At 65.4% G+C, this 16327-nt stretch overlaps 2 protein-coding genes across 4 annotated transcripts in view; one reads left to right on the top strand and one right to left on the bottom strand.

Annotated features, from left to right (window-relative positions):
* Positions 1-16327, top strand: part of PI4KA (phosphatidylinositol 4-kinase alpha) — a 58447-nt gene that overhangs the window by 27949 nt on the left and 14171 nt on the right. For 2 of the 3 annotated variants that reach the window (XM_068990114.1, XM_068990115.1), the window contains 13 exons: positions 8574-8682; positions 8968-9104; positions 9247-9380; positions 9696-9778; positions 11075-11145; positions 11281-11405; positions 11996-12077; positions 12213-12296; positions 12382-12471; positions 12749-12868; positions 13044-13136; positions 13412-13568; positions 13660-13787. In XM_068990114.1, coding sequence (XP_068846215.1) covers positions 8574-8682; positions 8968-9104; positions 9247-9380; positions 9696-9778; positions 11075-11145; positions 11281-11405; positions 11996-12077; positions 12213-12296; positions 12382-12471; positions 12749-12868; positions 13044-13136; positions 13412-13568; positions 13660-13787 — 1413 coding nt within the window. The remainder of the gene's footprint in view (positions 1-8573; positions 8683-8967; positions 9105-9246; positions 9381-9695; positions 9779-11074; positions 11146-11280; positions 11406-11995; positions 12078-12212; positions 12297-12381; positions 12472-12748; positions 12869-13043; positions 13137-13411; positions 13569-13659; positions 13788-16327) is intronic. The other variant, XM_068990116.1, reaches the window with a different exon arrangement.
* Positions 1535-7212, bottom strand: SERPIND1 (serpin family D member 1). The gene is made up of 5 exons (XM_068989781.1): positions 7128-7212; positions 4166-5064; positions 3068-3341; positions 2444-2588; positions 1535-2123 (listed from the first exon to the last, which is right to left on the bottom strand). The coding sequence occupies exons 2-5, from the start codon at positions 5046-5048 to the stop codon at positions 1932-1934; spliced, it is 1494 nt and encodes a 497-aa protein (XP_068845882.1). The 5' UTR covers positions 5049-5064; positions 7128-7212; the 3' UTR covers positions 1535-1931.

The following is a 16327-nucleotide window of genomic DNA, read 5'->3' as shown; positions in this document are numbered from 1 at the left end:
GCCGACTGGCGTAAATGTAGTTCTCAGCTCTGTTGGTGAGGCGTCACAGGCTGAGTGGAGGGAGCATGCTGCCTCTGGCCCAGGTTCAATCCCCAGGTTGGGAGGATCCCCTGGAGGAGGGCACGGCAACCTCCTCCGGTGTTCTTGCCTGGAGAATCCCATGGACAGAGGAGCCTGGCGGGCTACAGTCCACGGGGTCACAGAGAGGTGGACAGGCTGACATGGCTGAGCACACGTGTGCACTGTGATTTAGCACACACGTGTCAGGGTCACCGGGGCAGGGGTGGAGCCCTGGCCCTGCCTGTGGGGTCCTAGTGGGCGTCCCAGCCCCCACGCACACTCCGCCTGCCAGCAGAGCTGCTCGGAAAGGCGGGGCGGCCGTCCGGGGGTGCCGGTGGTCAGGGCAGGCAGACTTGTGAGCTGTGGCCGGCCAGCGCTCGCTTACCTGAAACTGTCTGCGTCGCTGCCGTGACCATCACGTGAACGGAGTACGTGCTGTGGAGTCAGCAAGTTAATGGTTATACTGGGGGCGGGGGGACAAATATTGGTTGTGTTGCTTAACGCGGAGCCTGGAGAGCGTGGTTCTGGCCTTTGCTCCAGGCAACCCGGATGTGCACGGAGACGCTGGTTTCCCTCGGTGTTAGTTTAATCTGATGTTCTACACTCTTTCCAGCTTTCGGTGGCACGCTGTCCTGAGTTACCCTGTCGAGGGCACTAGCCAGTGGGTCTGGGCGGGAAGTAGGGGTTCCTGCCCTAAGGCAGCCGCTCCCTCCTGGGTGACCTTGGAGCCCGGGGTCAGGGAGCTGGGTCCCCTGGCCACCAAAGCGCCTTCCTGCCTGAGGGTCGTGGGCTGTGTCCTGTGACTCTGTGAATGCTCCTCAGAATGTCCCAGGTTCCACAATTGGAACCTGCGGCTTGAGCCACAGCCACGTGACAGGCCGTGGAAAAGGTCCACTCAGGCTGCTCGGCCAGGGACCCCTTGCAGCTCCGGGGCCTTGGGCAGGTCACTCATTCTCCCGGAGTCGTAACACAGGGTCCTGGACTAACACTTTCAGCTCACCGGCTCCTCTGAAAGCTGTGCCCGTTCTCTTGTGGGAGTGGCGTCTCTCCACAGGAGTCTATACTTCACCTCAGGCAGAGAAGGCGAGGGGCCCAGCAAGGCCCCTGTTAGGACCCCCAGGCTGGGTGGTTGCCCCAGAACTGTGCTGATCCCCTTCAGGCAGTGACCCACTTCATCCTCACTGCAGTCCTGCGAGGCAGGGCTGTGTCACCCCCATTTCACAGACGGGGAGCCTGAGGCAGAGAGCTCGCCTCAGAGCGCCGGAGGTGGGAGTGGGTCTCAGGCCGCACCATGCACGCGGCCCCCAGCCCCACCTGCACTGCCGTGTCCGAGCCGAAGGCGTGCCCTGCCCTGGGTCACTGTGGGGCCCTCAGATCGCTCTCAGCCTCCAGCACTCCGGGGCGTCGGGCAGTGTGAACTCAGCTTGTCTTAGTTACTTGTGCTTATGAAAGGAGAGCACACCCAGTAAAAGCGTTACGTTTATTAAGCCCTGGGTGGGAGGCGTGGCTGCGGCCCACGCTGTGCCCTGAGCAGCCGTGCCTCTGCCAGCGGGCTGGGCCTCGCTTGAGGAGGGGCTGGCTGTCAGCATCTTGGGGGCCCTTGTGCTCCATAGTGGGGAGCAGCTTTGGGTGGCAGAGGGGCGCTGCTGGGCCTGGGGCTGACCTGTGAGGAGGGGGCTGTGTGTCTGCGCCAGCACCCTTCAGTGACAGCTGTCCTGCAGGCTTGACGGTAGGACCGTCGCCTCCTTGTCTGCGTCTCTCGGAAAGGGGGCTGGGCCATGGGGTCCCGGCGCAGGCACCTCGTGGTGCTTGTCAGAAGGGAAATAGGATCGTGGATGCCCCAAAGCACTCGAGACGCCCAGGCCCCGCCACTAAGGCCGGGTGGGGTTGGCGACCCGGCCCAGGAAGAGCAGGCAGCTGGTGCGGTGCTCGTAGACGAGGAACAGGAAGGGCCGGTCGACGCTGAAGCGGACCTGGGTGGACAGCGGCATGAACCCCACGGTGGTCACGGCCGCGGCCTGCGTGCCCTCCTCGTTGACCGTGATGGTGCCTTGGTGCTTGAACTGCGTCGGGCACAAGGGACGCGTCAGGGGGCAGCGGTCACACTCGGGGTTGGGGTGCAGAGGCTTGTGTCCTCCCGGGAAGGGGCGGGGTGATGGGGGAGGCCAGGCTCACTGGGTCTGGACAGCCCTCAGGACTCGGTGCCCACCCGTCAGCTAAGCTGGGGCTGTGCTGTGTAAGGGGCTGAACGGTGTCACCTCTGTGGTGTGCACCGCGGCCACGTGGGACTCCCCAGGGCGCTCAATGAGCAGGCCCGGGGTCCGCAGGCGGGGTGGGGGCTTGGGGGCCCTGCCCAGACGGGACGGGCGAGGGCGGGTGTTACCAGGTCAATGACGATCCTCTGGCCCATGATCCCCGTGGTGTTGCTGTGCTTGTCAAAGAGCGCCGTGACCCCCAGGGCCCGCAGGGCCCCCACCAGGTCGTAGTCCTTCTCCAGCTTGAACTTGGGCAGGAGCACCTCCCGTGTCCTGGTCGGGAAGAGAGCGCGTTTCTGCCCACGTCGCATCCCAGAGGAGCCCCGTTGCCTGAGGCATCGCAGCCGTGCCAGCCTGTGGCCCGCACGACGGCCTGGCTTCTGGGCAGGCCTGCCTTTCCCCCGGCTCCTGCTCCGTCTGTGCTCTGGTCCTACAGGGAGGCCTGGACCAGGGTCACGTCTTCACACGGGCCCAGGGAGACTGGGAGGTGACAGATGCGTCCCCCCCGCCCCGACCAACCACAGAGCCTGTCCTGACAGGGACCCGAGACGGACAGGCGCGGCAGACGACCCCGGGGCCAGGGCAGGGCTGTGGCAGAGCCACGCCGCTCCTGTCCCCGCGCCTTTTCTCACCGGTGCGCCCTGACCACCTCTGGCCGAGCACGAGCTCTGGGCTGAACTCACAGCGGCCTGGGGGACAATACCCCTTCCCCTAAAGCGACCGCGGCCCGGCGCCCCCCGCCCCCGAGGCACCTGTTGGTCATGCTCCTCTGCCACCGCTCCACTGCTTGGGGCGTCAGCTGGCCCTCCAGGGTCTTCATCCCAGACAGCTTGTGTGGGACCACCACGAGCATGCTGACGCCCCCCACGTAGTCCAGCCGCAGCACGTCGCAGCCCAGCTCCTGATCGCTGGCTGCCAGGAAGGCGCCCTTGGTGTGCATCGTGGGGACCTTGACCACCTCCCGCTCGTTCAGCCGGAAGCTGTGCTTGTGTGTCATTTCCACCGGGAATTTGTTCACCCAGGACCCTGTGAGGTCAGCGGAGCAGGGCCTCTGTGACAGCGGCATAGGGGTCGCTCAGACTGGCTGCACCGCCCACCCCACGGTCTGACCCACACGTCTGCTTTGGGCCGGACCCGGGTGGCACTGATGCTGCTGGTGTGGGGGCCACACTTGAGAACCGCTGCTCAGAGGCTGCCCTGGCCACAGGCACACACGCGGCTGCCCCACGACCCTGCTGCTCCTGGCTGCCTGCCGGCTCCCTGGGCGGGGGGGGCCGCTGAGGTGTCCAGGCTGGGGTGCCCACAGGGCATTGTGAGCCGGGCCTGGGCTTTACAGACCCGCACTGCCTTCTCTCTGGGGTCCCAGGAGCCTGTGTGCACGTGTGTGGGGTTTGGAGGTACCTCGCTGCTGGCCCAGAGCAGTAGCTCTAGATATGGGCTTGATTTCCCCGCCCCCGCTGTCTGGGAAGGAGGGGGGTGTGAACGTGAGCTCCTCAAGCCCAGCCGGTCTCCAGCCGTTGGTCCGACCCGAAAGAGAATAAGAAAACTGAGATCCAGGTGGGCCTGATGCAGAGAGAGGCACCAGCTCAGGTCTGACACGGGCTGGAGGGGACGCTGAGCAGCCCTGCTCCTCAGAGCAGCTTTGGCAGTTCCGCGCCCATGAGACGGAGACGCTGACAGCAGCAGCCTGTAATGGCCGCAGCGAGGCGTGAACCATGGGCTTCCTCGCCGGGGCCTTCCCTGGCCCTGCAAGGCACCCTGAGCCTGGCTCTGCAGGGGTAGTGGAGGTGGAGGCTGCAGGCCCCGCTGCCCTGCCCGCGAGTCCAGCCCGGGGCCGTGCTGCCTCCTACCTTTGAAGTAGAGGCAGTTGAGGAGCAGCATCTGCGTCGCGGGGTCCACGTCCTGCAGCGCGTCTCGTATGAGGCCCTTGGTGAGCCGGGCCACGTGCCGGTTCGTGTGGGCGAGGAAGGCCGGATCGGAGAAGTCGGCCGCCCGGACCTCGGCGAAGTAGTACTCCCGGACCTTGGCCTTGAAGTCGTCCAGGACCGGGAGCTGCTTCTGCACGTAGAGGTCACTGACAGAGCGCAGCGTGTACCCGAAGTCCCTGCGGAAGAGGCGGTGGGTCAGCTTCCGGAACAGGTTGTGGACGGTGCCCAGCTCGTAGGTGGTGCTGGCGTTGACGAACTCGGCGAAGCGCAGGGCCGCGTGCACCTCCTGGTGGGTGTCGCCAGCCAGGCCCAGGGAGAGCATGGCCATGGCGGCCGACACGCCCACGGGCGCCAGGAAGATGTTGTCGGCCGTGCCGGCCCGTGCCGCCAGCGCCCGGTACAGGTCGAAGGCGAACTGCGCGTTGAGGAGGTTGAGCCGCTGCACGCGGCTCTTGCCGGGGAAGAGCGGGAGCACGCTGCCGGCGCCCGCCCCGGGGCGTGGGGGGGGGTCCGCGTCCACGACGTCGCTGTAGTCGTCGCCGTCCTCCCCGAAGATCTGGCCCAGGTCCAGGTAGTCCTCCTCCTCCTCCCCGTCCGTGGCCCACTCGGTGGTGACCGTGTTCTCCTCGTGGAAGGTGGCGGGCGGCAGGGGCCTGCTCACGTTGCTGTCCTTCAGCCGCCCCCAGTGGGGCTCCGCAGACTCGGGCTCGCCCCCACCGTCATCACGCCGCCCCCGTGGGCCAAGGGTCCTGCACGCAGATGCCAGGAGGAGGGCCAGCAGGAGCGGGCGCAGCAGGCACCACATCCCAGAGGAGCTGGAGCTGGGGGAGAGCAGACGCGTGAGAACGGCCTGGGAGCCCCCCACACCACCGGGGCCCTGGGTGCCCGTTCCCAGACACGCTGGGATCCAGTAGAAGACAGACACGCCTGACGTTCCGTGGGGGCCTCGTGAGGGGCACCGCTCAGAACCCCTGGTGGAAAAGTGGGCAAAACCCTGGGGCCTGGGGACCCAGGGAGTTTCCTTTTCACTCATGTACTGAGTTCTGGGTCAATTTTTCGAGTGACACCCAGGGCCCTGGAGGCACCGCAGTGTCCCCCAGTCGGCCGGGGGCCCGCGTGCAGTGCGGAGGGCTCACGAGGACGGTGCTGGCAGGGGGCTGGGGGCCACCTCCTGTGCTGGGAGTCCGCGGGGTCTAATCTGCGTGACCTGGGCCGTGTCTGCGGTGCAGGGGTCGCCCGGGCCGCTCACAGCCCCGGGGGGTGAGGGGTGAGCATTCTTGGCATCTGCCAGTCACTGCCCGCTGCTGTGGGAGGGCCCCATCTCCACCAGGATCCCCATAGTGCTCTGGGTCAGGGTGTGGGGGTGCTGTTAGAAGCGCCTACCAGAGGCCTGAGGGGCTTCCTCCATGGGAGCGGGGTGCCCCGGGGGGTGTCTGCCTGCCACCCCTCCCCCGCGTGCCCGCCTCCCTGGCTGGGCACTGCCCCCCGGGAGAGCGTGGCTATCGACGTGCCTGGTTCCCAGGAGGGGGACAGCACCCAGTGTCCCTTCAGTCCCCTGCGGGGGCATGTCTTGTTCAGTGTGCGGGTGTGCAGCCGTCTGCTGGGCCTCTGGGGACCAGGACTTCTGTTCCCCACCCAGGCTGGGAGAGCACCGTGGGCTCCTGTGAGGTGGAGCTGGGCTGGTTGGGCCTGAGGACGGGCTCAGTGCACGGACGCCCCTGGAGCTCCGTGAGTCCCGCCTGAGCCTCTGCCTGTGCACGGGGCCAGGCTGGGAGCTCCATGCTGGGTGCCAGCCTGCGGGTCCCGCCTGCGCTGGGCTGGGGGCTCGACCGGACCCAGGGTCATGGCCCCTCAGCAGTGTCCAGCGCTCGGCCCTCAGCCCTGTGAGTGCGGCCAGCCGCACGCCCGGAGCACCACGTTTGGAGAGGGACAGGCGCGTGGCTCCCGACTTTGACCCCTCTGTTGTAATCGAGGGTTCAGGAGGAGGCAGTGAGAGCCAACAGGGAGGTGGAGGCGAAGGCGTCCGTGTCTGCCCGTGTGCACTCAGCACAAGTGGGAGCGTTCCGTGTCCTCTTGCGTATTCCACGCTGACAAGCCCGTCACGCTCATTACGCCCTCGTCAGAGGGACCAGGGTATATCTGCTGAGACCTCGCGTCCTGTGGATGAAAGCTAGGAACCTGGAAGGTACATCTCCCTGTTGTCTTGCCATTCAGCATCGTAGGAGTTAAGCAAGATGCTTCAGAGTCATCGCTCGGCTGTGTTTAAATCCAGGGTATTATGTTTGAAGAGAAGCCGTGCCTCCGCAAGGTGAGCCATGTGGCAGCTCGCTTCTCTGGGCCTGTTCTGCGGCGCTGCCTCACACTGGCTGCACGGAGCAGAGCCCGGCCCTCGTGGCCCTTGTCCCTCCTGGCTAATGTCCCCCGGCCCAGGAGGAGCGTGGCTGACAGCTGAGGACGCTCTTACAGTGGATGGGACTTCAAACTCAGCACAGAGTACCCCCAGGCCCTCTCTCCAGGCTCGCCACCCCCGGGCCCTGTCCCCAGGCTCGCCACCCCCGGGCCCTGTCCCCACGCTCGCTACCCCCGGGCCCTGTCCCCAGGCTCGCCAGGTCTGTCTGCATGTGTGTGTGCACACGTGTGACACACACATAGACACATTTTCCTGAACCAATTGTGACACCCCAGAACCAGAATGCCCCCTCCCACCAGCCCTGTCCCCAGTTCAGGTCCTTAAGCTTGTGCAGACCCTCCTCACGGGCGGGCAAAATGGACAGAAGACCCTTCCATTCCGAAAACAGCGGTAGGGACTATGGGAAGGTGTTGCCAGACAGAGAGAGAAGCCCGTCACCCACCTTACCCGCAGAAAGGTTGGAGACCTACTCACCTCTGTGCCGCTGGTGCAAAGTGGCTCTGCAGGGGCAGAATCGGCCAAGGTCGGCTGCGCGCTTCTGCGACCTTTGGTGCTGGGCTGCAGTCGCAGTCTTCCAAAGTACACAGATCGCAGATGAAACACCGCCCCCCAGCCTCGTCAGCACAAAGCCCCGCTGTGTGCCCGGTCACCGCCCAGCAGCTGCGACTCCACATGTGGGGGCCCGTCTGTCTCCTTGTGGACGAGCCATCAGGACCCTGTGGCCAGAGCTGGGTTGTGTCATCGGGGTGGCTCGGACGCTACCCTGGACGTGGGCCGCCACCACCGTGCATGCTGACCTCAGTTCTCGGCCGAGGGGGCCACAAGGAGACCCTGGCCCAGGCCTGCATGCTGGCCCTGGTCCCTTCTGGGCACCCAGCCCAACTCCCCTGTGTCGCAGGGAAGCAGGGCCACACCGAGGCTCGGGGGCCTGGTCGCCTCTGGGTCTACTTTGTGGGGTTCCGGTCTCCGGAGGTTCTCGGGGTGTTGGCAGGGGCCGTCGGCCCTGGTCGCCTCTGGGTCTGGTTTGTGGGGTTCCATTTGTTTGGGTCGTGCTGCACAGCTTGCAGGGTCTTCGTCCCTGACCAGGGGCTTAACTCAGGCCCCTGGCAGTGCGAGTCCAGTCATAACCGTGGACTGCCAGGAAGCCCCAGGGTGTCTCGTTTATGGTGCGTATTTTGAACTCACTTTCCAAGAAGAGTTGTATTGATTATCATCCTACCCACAGTGGGTGAAGGGGCCCATCTTGGCATCCCCCCACAGTGGTGGGCATCACCCTGTTCCTGGCCACCACCTGGCACGTACCCGGTGCTTATAGGTCGTAGTGCATGTTTGGGCCGGGGAGACCCGCTTGCGGTGGGTTAGTTAGCACCGTGTGGGGGCGTGGCCTCTCCCAGAAGCTCAGGAGGGTCTACGCGTCTGCCAGGTACTGTGTGCGTTTACCATTCTCCATACCTGAGGCCCCCAACACACGCGCGCGCACACAGCGGGATGCTGCCACGGGGGCGGGGGCGGGGAGTCCAGTCCCGAGAGGCTCACCTGTTACCTGCTTCATGCGCTGGGTTCTGCCCATGGTCCCTGCGCCTCCCTGCCCCCAACCCCGCACCCCCCACCCCTGCCTCAGGCCTGGTGCTCCTGCAGGCATGCTGCCCACCTGTAAACACCTGGCCGAGGTCCTGGGGCTGCTGCCGCCTGCTTCCTGGTGGTGAAGCAGGGCTGGCCCTCCCAGCACAAAGCCTGCCTGCACTCGAGGGCACGGGAGAGTTTCCAGGGAGCCTGCTGGGGGCCACTGGTCCAGCCTTCCCCTCCTGGGCCAGGTGGCTGCTCCTCTGAGAGGAGGCCTGGAGGGCGGGTCACGGGCTCACGTCCGTAGGGCTCAGCTCCATGTGCAGACAGCCCCCTTCTCTGCCTCTGCTCCGCCAGCTCACCCGGCGGCTGCCGCCCATCAAGGAGCCGAAGCCGAGGCTGCAGAAGCTCTTCCGGGACTTTTGGCTGTACTCGGTGCTGATGGGCTTTGCCGTGGAGGGCTCAGGTAGGGCCCCAGGGACAGTGCAGAGTGAGGCCCAGGGGCCTGGCAGGGCGTGTGCACGCGCAGGGCGGCCGGTGTGGCTGCTGCCTCCACAGTGGGGACGTGCTTTAGGGTTCTGGGACACCACGTGCCTTCGGGGGCCCTGCCTCACTTAGGAAACAGACTTGTTTCTATTCCCATCCTGAGACCGGCTCAGGCAAGGGGCCCACGGCTAGAGCCGCTGTCAGCGTGGGCCCCAGTGGGGCGCCTCCCGAGCCAGGTGGCGCCTCAGCCCTCCCCGTCCTGCAGGACTCTGGCCGGAGGAGTGGTACGAGGGCGTCTGTGAGATTGCCACCAAGTCGCCGCTGCTCACCTTCCCCAGCAGAGAGCCCCTGCGGTCCGTCCTCCAGTACAATTCAGCCATGAAGAACGACACAGTCACGCCCGTAAGGATGCCTCCCTGCCAAGCACGGCGCTCCAGGCGGGGTTTTTGGGAAGCTCCCGGGGATGAGAGGGCTGGTCCTGCGTGTCTGTGGGGCCGGTTTCAGGATGGGGCCACCTGCACCCACGCAGCCCCACCGCCCACAGGCCGAGCTGAGCGAGCTGCGCAGCACCATCATCAACCTTCTGGACCCGGCCCCCGAGGTGTCCACTCTCATCGGCAAGCTGGACTTCGCCATGTCCACCTACCTGCTGTCTGTCTACCGGCTGGAGTACATGAGGTACGCGGGCTGGCCCTGCGCGCACCGTCCAGGCTCGGGCTGTGCCGCTCCTCCTGGCGTATCAGCGTCCTTAGAGGCGCCAGCCCAGGCTCCCGCTCTTCTGTGTGCGCCTGCTTCCTGAGCCCCCGATGCCCCCAGGCTCCAGGGGGCCACCTCCGCTTGGGCCCAGGCCGCTGAACTGCCGCCGGTGCGGCCGCCAGCCCTACCCATGGCCCTCAAGGCCCCAGAAGGGGCAGCCATGCCCACGGCCTCGCCCATCCGGGCGGCGCTGCGGCTGCCGGCCCGAGCTGTGCGCTCACCCGGGCCATCCCGCAGGGTCCTGCGCTCCACCGACCCCGACCGCTTCCAGGTGGTGTTCTGCTACTTTGAGGACAAAGCGATCCAGAAAGACAAGTCCGGTAAGTCGGCACGCGGGCCTCTGAGGTGCGTTTGGGTTTAGTGGTATAGATGGAGTGCGCTCCCTGTGTGCTTGGAGAAGGCAGCTCCGCGCCGCTGCATGCTGCCTCAGAAACATGAGCGTAGCACGTGGCCCGGGCCCCTGGGAGCAGGGGCGTGCTGGGCGGCGCGTGGCTGAGGCGCGGTCTTGCTTCTCAGCACTGCTGCTGAGAAGACCAAGGCCAGGGTGCAGAACCCACACGTGGATACGTCCCTGCTGTCTTGCTTAGAAAAGGGAAAGCACACCAGGACGCCGTCTTGGAGGAGGTGGTGTGTGCGTGTCCCCGTGTGCCTGTGTGGGCAGCGGCTAACTGTTCCTCCACGGGTGGTGGCGACTCCACGGACTGTAGCCTGCCAGGCTCCTCTGTCCCTGGGGATTTTCCCGGCGAGAGGACTGGAGTGGGTTGCCATTTCCTTCTCTAGGGGATCTTCTTGAACCAGGGATCAAACCCGGGTCTCCTGCATTGCAGGCAGATTCTTAACCAACTGAGCTACAGGGAAGCCCGTTTCTTCCAAGTGTTTGTAAATTAGCGACTGTAGGTGCTCCTCTCGTGTGATCAGGAAAGAGGGAGACCAGGAAAGAGCCACGGGGTCCAGGGAGAGGTCGGGCACCTGTGTAGGGCCACCCCTGGTGCCAGTGACCAGGTAGGAAGGGTGCCCTGCAGCTGATGGGCAGAGACGTCTCACGAGCAGCGGTTAGAGGGGCTAGTCAGCCAAGAGCAGACAGCTCGCCGTGGGGCACCTCCCCCTCCCTGGGGCATCCTGTGTGCTGCAGCAGGCCTGCCACTCCTGAGCAGACCCAGCGGCTCCCACATGCCTCCAGCAGTAGGATCTGTGGGCCACACCTGGTTTAAGGCCGCGTCCTCCTTTCCTGGGAGCTTTCAGGACATGAGTCTGTGTGAGACATGAGGAGTTGCAGGCCCCTGGGTGCTATGCATGGACCCGAGGTTCACCATCCCAGCAGGACCACACTCGAACCTCTCTGTGCTGTCAAAGCGTGCCCATCACCAAAGCCCTAGTGAAGCGAACCTAACGTAAGAAAAGGGACAAGACCCCGCAGGAATACTGGAGTCGAGGCAGCAGAGAAGCGGCGCACGGCCTGGGCGCTGTTTGCGTTTTAGTGGGAGAGCAGAGGCAGGCTGCCGCGCTGCCGCGAGGGCCGTGTGCTGACTCGGAAGGCGCCTGTAAGAGGGTGGTGGGAACGTCCCGGTGCGGCCGGGGGCGCGGGGCGGCCCCCCACTGACGCCCCCATGTCACAGGGATGATGCAGTGTGTGATTGCTGTCGCCGACAAGGTGTTCGACGCCTTCCTGAACACGATGGCGGAGAAAGTAAGCCTGGGGGTACGCCCGCCAGAACGCACGCACGGGGCCTGCCGCACGCCCGCCAGAACGTGCGCACGGGGCCTGCTGCACGCCCGCCAGAACGCACGCACGGGGCCTGCAGCCTGTGTGTTCCGAACCCAGGCCAAGACCAAGGAGAACGAGGAGGAGCTGGAGCGGCACGCGCAGTTCCTGCTGGTCAGCTTCAACCATGTCCACAAGCGCATCCGCAGGGTCGCCGACAAGTACCTGTCCGGGCTGGTGGACAAGTGAGCTCCGCTCCCTGCTGTGCCGCGCACCGCCCCCCAGCCCGCAGCCCCCCAGAGGCCCCAGGTGTCCCCCTGGCCCACAGGAGGACCGGGCCTGCCCTGAGCCCCCTGCACCCCACGCTGTCCCTGCCTTGCCGGAATGACTGCCGGGGGAGGGCACTGAGGGCAGCCTGGGCCTGCCCCACGGCCCAGTGATGGCCTCAGAAAAGGAACAGGCCTGCATGGTCCCCGAAGCAGATGCCGTCCAGGCAGGGCCAGAGGGTGTGTCTGAGCCGGCCTCCACGCCCGCAGCCTACTCCGTGGGCGCCCGGCTCCCGGCAGCTCCTCCTGTGAACCCCAAGGTGCCACACACACACACGGCTGTCGCCACACTCGGGCTTCTGCGAGTGCAGCCGGTGCCCCCAGCCCCTGTGGCTCAAGGGTCCCGTCTTGCCGTGTTCAGTGTGGGGGTAGGGGCCGTGGATGGAGACGGCCCCGTGGGGAGCAGCGGGGCTTGGCTGGTGGCGGCCAGGGCAGTGGGATTGGGTGGTCTCAGGAGCACAGCTCTGGGCGGCGGGCTCTGGGCCTTGAGCAGGGGGCTCTGGGTGCAGGTTCCCCCACCTGCTCTGGAGCGGGACGGTGCTGAAGACCATGCTGGACATCCTGCAGACCCTCTCCCTGTCGCTGAGCGCGGTGAGTGCCCCGGCCCCGCCGAGCCTGCCTCACGCCCCAAGTTGGGGGGCGGGGGCCGCCCGTCGCAGATGGGCGGGGGCGGGGGCAGGGAGGCGCCCGTGGGGACGCGGTGCGAGGTGGGCCCTGCGCTCCCAGGACATCCACAAGGACCAGCCGTACTACGACATTCCCGACGTGCCCTACCGCATCACCGTCCCGGACACCTATGAGGCCCGAGAGGTAGGCAGGCAGGGCCGAGCGGGGCCCGGGGCCACAGCCCAGCCCTGGGGCGCTGAGTGCTGCCTGCCCTCGCCCCCTCTGCCAGAGCATCGTCAAGGACTTCGCTGCGCGCTGCGGGATGATCCTTCAAGAGGCCATGAAGTGGGCGCCCACGGTCACCAAGTCCCACCTGCAGGTACTTCCTTGAGGTCGGCGGGAAGCGGCCTTGGTGAGCTCCCTCCAGCTGTCGGGAGCTTTACCCAGACACGGTGCTGGTGTGTGGGGCCAGGGACAGTGGGGGCACCTGGGGCAGATGTGCCAGCCCGGGGTGGGGCGTGCGGTGGGACTGCGGAGGAGCTCAGGGCAGCTGACCGGGGAGTGTGGTGCCGGCGGGGTGGCGCCGGGCTTGGAGGCTCGGCTGGCTGCCCGCCTGCCGCGCAGAGGCACGCCTCAGCTCCGCGGTCCCGTGGCAGGAGTACCTGAGCAAGCGCCAGAACTGGGTGTCCGGGCTGTCGCAGCACACGGGGCTGGCCATGGCTACGGAGAGCGTCCTGCACTACGCCGGCTACAACAAGCAGAGCACCAGCCTCGGGGTACGTGCGCCGTGGTCGGGGCCCGGCCCCGGCCTGGGAGCTCGCGGCAGGCCCCAGACTCGGGAGCCGCAGCCTGTGCTTCTGACGGAGAGCGGAGGCCGGCGCTCTGCGGGGTCGGGTCGGCGCGGTAGACGGGGTCGTGCTGGATGGCGCGGCCACCATGGTGTGTTCGCAGGCGACGCAGCTCACGGAGCGGCCAGCCTGTGTCAAGAAGGACTACTCCAACTTCATGGCCTCACTGAACCTGCGCAACCGCTATGCAGGCGAGGTACCTCCCCCGCCCAGGGGTGGCGGGAGGTGCGTCTCTGGGGAAGGTCCAGTCTTTGAAAGGGGTGGGAGCTCTTCTCAAGTCTTGGAAAGAAAAACATCCGACTCAAGAAGCCCCCTGCTCTGGGGGTCCGTCCAGAGCATTGGGAGCAGCAGGTGCTTCTGGAGGAGGAGCTCTGGGGGCGGGAGGTGGGCTGCGGGGACCGTCTGGCACTCAGCGCGGGCACGGAGCTGTGGGCTGGGCGGCCGGGCCACGAGCACCTCCACTGCCTGCAGGTGTACGGAATGATCCGGTTCTCGGATGCCACAGGCCACACCTCGGACCTGAACAAGATGATGGTCCAGGAGCTGAGGGCGGCGCTGGGTGCCGGCGACGCTCAGCAGTACACGCAGGCCATGTTCAAGCTGACAGCCAGGCTCATCAGCAGCAGAGGTGCTGGCCCAGGGGCCACGGCCGCTGTGCGCGGGGGTGGGGGCCGCGGGCCCGCCGTCGGGGCCTCTGAACGGCGTCCCCCTGGTTGCAGACTGTGACCCGCAGCTCCTCCACCACCTGTGCTGGGCCCCCTTGCAGATGTTCAACGAGCACGGCATGGAGACCGCCCTGGCCTGCTGGGAGTGGCTGCTGGCCGGCAAGAACGGGGTGGAGGTGCCGGTAAGACGCTGGCCATGGGGCCCGAGGGGGTGGAGAGCCAGCCTTGGCCCCCTGGCTGTGGAGCGTGGAGACCCCGGGCAAGCACCCTTGTCCCCCCGGGGCCTCGCATGTCAGCAAGACGGTGATGGGAAAGCCTGACCCCAGGAACCACTCCCAGCTGAGAGGGGACTTGGGTTCAGGGACCCGCGGTGCCTGACGCTGTTGCTCCCCCAGCGCTCGGCAGGGGGCGCCCTCGCTCTGCCGGTGGCTTCCATCCCTGCCGTGTCCGACTCTGTGTGACCCCTTGGAGTGTAGCCCGCCAGGCTCCTCCGTCCATGGGGTTCTCCAGGCAAGAATACTGGAGTGGGTTGCCATTTCCTTCTCCAGGGGATCTTTCCGACCCAGGGATCTAACCCGCGTCTCCCACACTGCAGGCAGACTCTTAACTGTCTGAGCCACCAGGGCACTTGTGTTTATCCACAGCAGCCAGGTCCCAGCTGCCCAGGAGGGCAGCCCCCTGTGCCCATGTTTCTGGACTTCCTGCTGGAGGGGCCCAAGGAGAGGAGGGTCACATAACATCTGAAAACAGATTTATGTTTCCAAGATTCCCATTAATTGCCATGGTGACACGGATGTGCTTCGGTTTTCCTGCTTTTATTAAGCTGAGATGCACGGTCAGAAGGGGGTTCTGTGTCTTGCCCCTGAGGGGGTTAGCTGGATAACTTCCAAGGATGCAACTGGGTTGTTCAGGCAGGGGCACACTTGTGGCTGAGGTGAGGGGTCACTGGCCGTGCCCCCCTAGAGGGAGGTCGGCCGGTGCTGGGCTGTCTTCAGGGCCCGCGGCAGGTTCCGACCGCATGCCCAGGGTGACGGCGTGGGTCCTGCACCCTATGTCCACCTTGCCATCTCACACGGCTCTTGTCACTGTGGGGAGGGGGCGCTGTGGTCACGGCTGTGTCCCGTCCCATCAGAGCTCGTGCGTGACTCACATTCGTCTGTGTTGCTGCTGCACGTGACACGCGCCTTTTAACCGCGCTGTGTGTGTCGTTGGGCTTTTCCTAAGCCGGCGGGTCTGTCCAAACCATGTCCGCTCCTCCCGTGGGAGCCCGGGTCCGCGGTTCTCTCCGCACTTCCTGGGCTGCAGGCGGTGGGAACATGCTCCTTCATCCTGCACAGAGGCAGGTTTTCCCGGGTCTGCGGTCCAGAATTGACAGCTGTGTGGTTTCGGATCTTTGATCTTTTAATAACTTGAGTCTCAGGTGCCTGCGTATGATTTTCTGTGTATTTTATGTTGGGACTTCCTGAAGTTACTAAATTTAGAGATTTCAGACTCTTCATCACACTTGCAAATCTTGAGGCCAGTGTTTCATACTTTTTACGCCATTTTCCCCGTCTCCTCACTTGGGCTCTGGGGATGCTCGTTTTGGACCTCGAGACGATGGCGGTGCCCACGCTCACCGGCCCTCCCGCGGGCCGCGTTCCCTGCCTCACAGTCTGGCCCACTTCGGTCGGGCTCTGTGCAGTTTCCCCGGACGGTCCCTGCCTTAGGCGCTCTGTCGGGAAACCACTTTCAGTGTTAAGTTTTGTTTCAGGATTATAATTCTCAGGCCTAGGGTTCCCCTTTCTTTCTCATGCTTTGTACTTCTTTGCTGACAAATCTCTGTCACCTCTTCTGTCTTTTCCTGTGAGTCTTTGAATGTCTTTGTAGTCATTATGTGATGGTCCTTGCCTGCTTGGTTAGTTCTAGCATCAGGGTCATCTGTGCTGAAGTTGGTGCCTGTGGACCCGACACCCTGGGAAGCAATGGAGCCCACGGGGCCTGGGGGCCGGGGCTCCGTGGGGCTGCAGGGAAGGCCGCACCCTGGGGGGGCAGAGGCTTGGCGAGAAAGGCTGTGCTTCCTGGCTTACACCCGCCCTCGCTTTCTTATTCTTTCGCCAAAATTAGGAGAGGGCTTACGGAACAGTTTTTCTGCCCGGCGCTTTGCTTTTCATTTGGGGTCTGTGAGACTCCAGCCTGCCTCCTGCCATCACCGGTCACTAGGCTGGCTTGAGGTCTCGGCCGTGTTAGCCCCATCCGCCACTTGTGGCAGACGACACGCTGGCCCCGGGTGTGCCAGGGAAGTGCCGCCTGTGGAGAGCCTCTCCTCGCACGCGCTCTGCCCACCACCCTTGAGGCCCCCGGCCCCACGCTGGCCCCTGTCCTCGGGCCCTTGCTGCCAGCTCAGGGCTGCTGGCTGGCTGTCGCCCCCCTCGCCTCCACAGCGAGGTGTGGGCCGGGCCCTGCCACGCCTCAGCAGAGAGGGGCCGCGCCCTTTATTGCTGTGTCTTCAGTTTCTGGACTTTCCTGTTACCGGGCACCGTGTGCTGTTACAGAGGGCAGGAAGGAGGGCAGACAGATCAGCTGCAGCCCTAACTCGGAGGCGAGCCCTGCCGGCTTCCTGCCATCTCTTTTGGGTTTCTGGGAAGATAAGATGCGAGCAGCCTTGCTGACCTCGTGCAGCACAGGAGTCAGGGCCTTAGTGCCGCTGAGGTGGGAGGCAATTCTGGCCCCTGGTTCAAGT

This window comes from Capricornis sumatraensis, chromosome 17, assembly GCF_032405125.1.
Source record: "Capricornis sumatraensis isolate serow.1 chromosome 17, serow.2, whole genome shotgun sequence".
NCBI lineage: Eukaryota > Metazoa > Chordata > Mammalia > Artiodactyla > Bovidae > Capricornis > Capricornis sumatraensis.
This window is presented reverse-complemented; position numbering and strand designations above follow the sequence as displayed.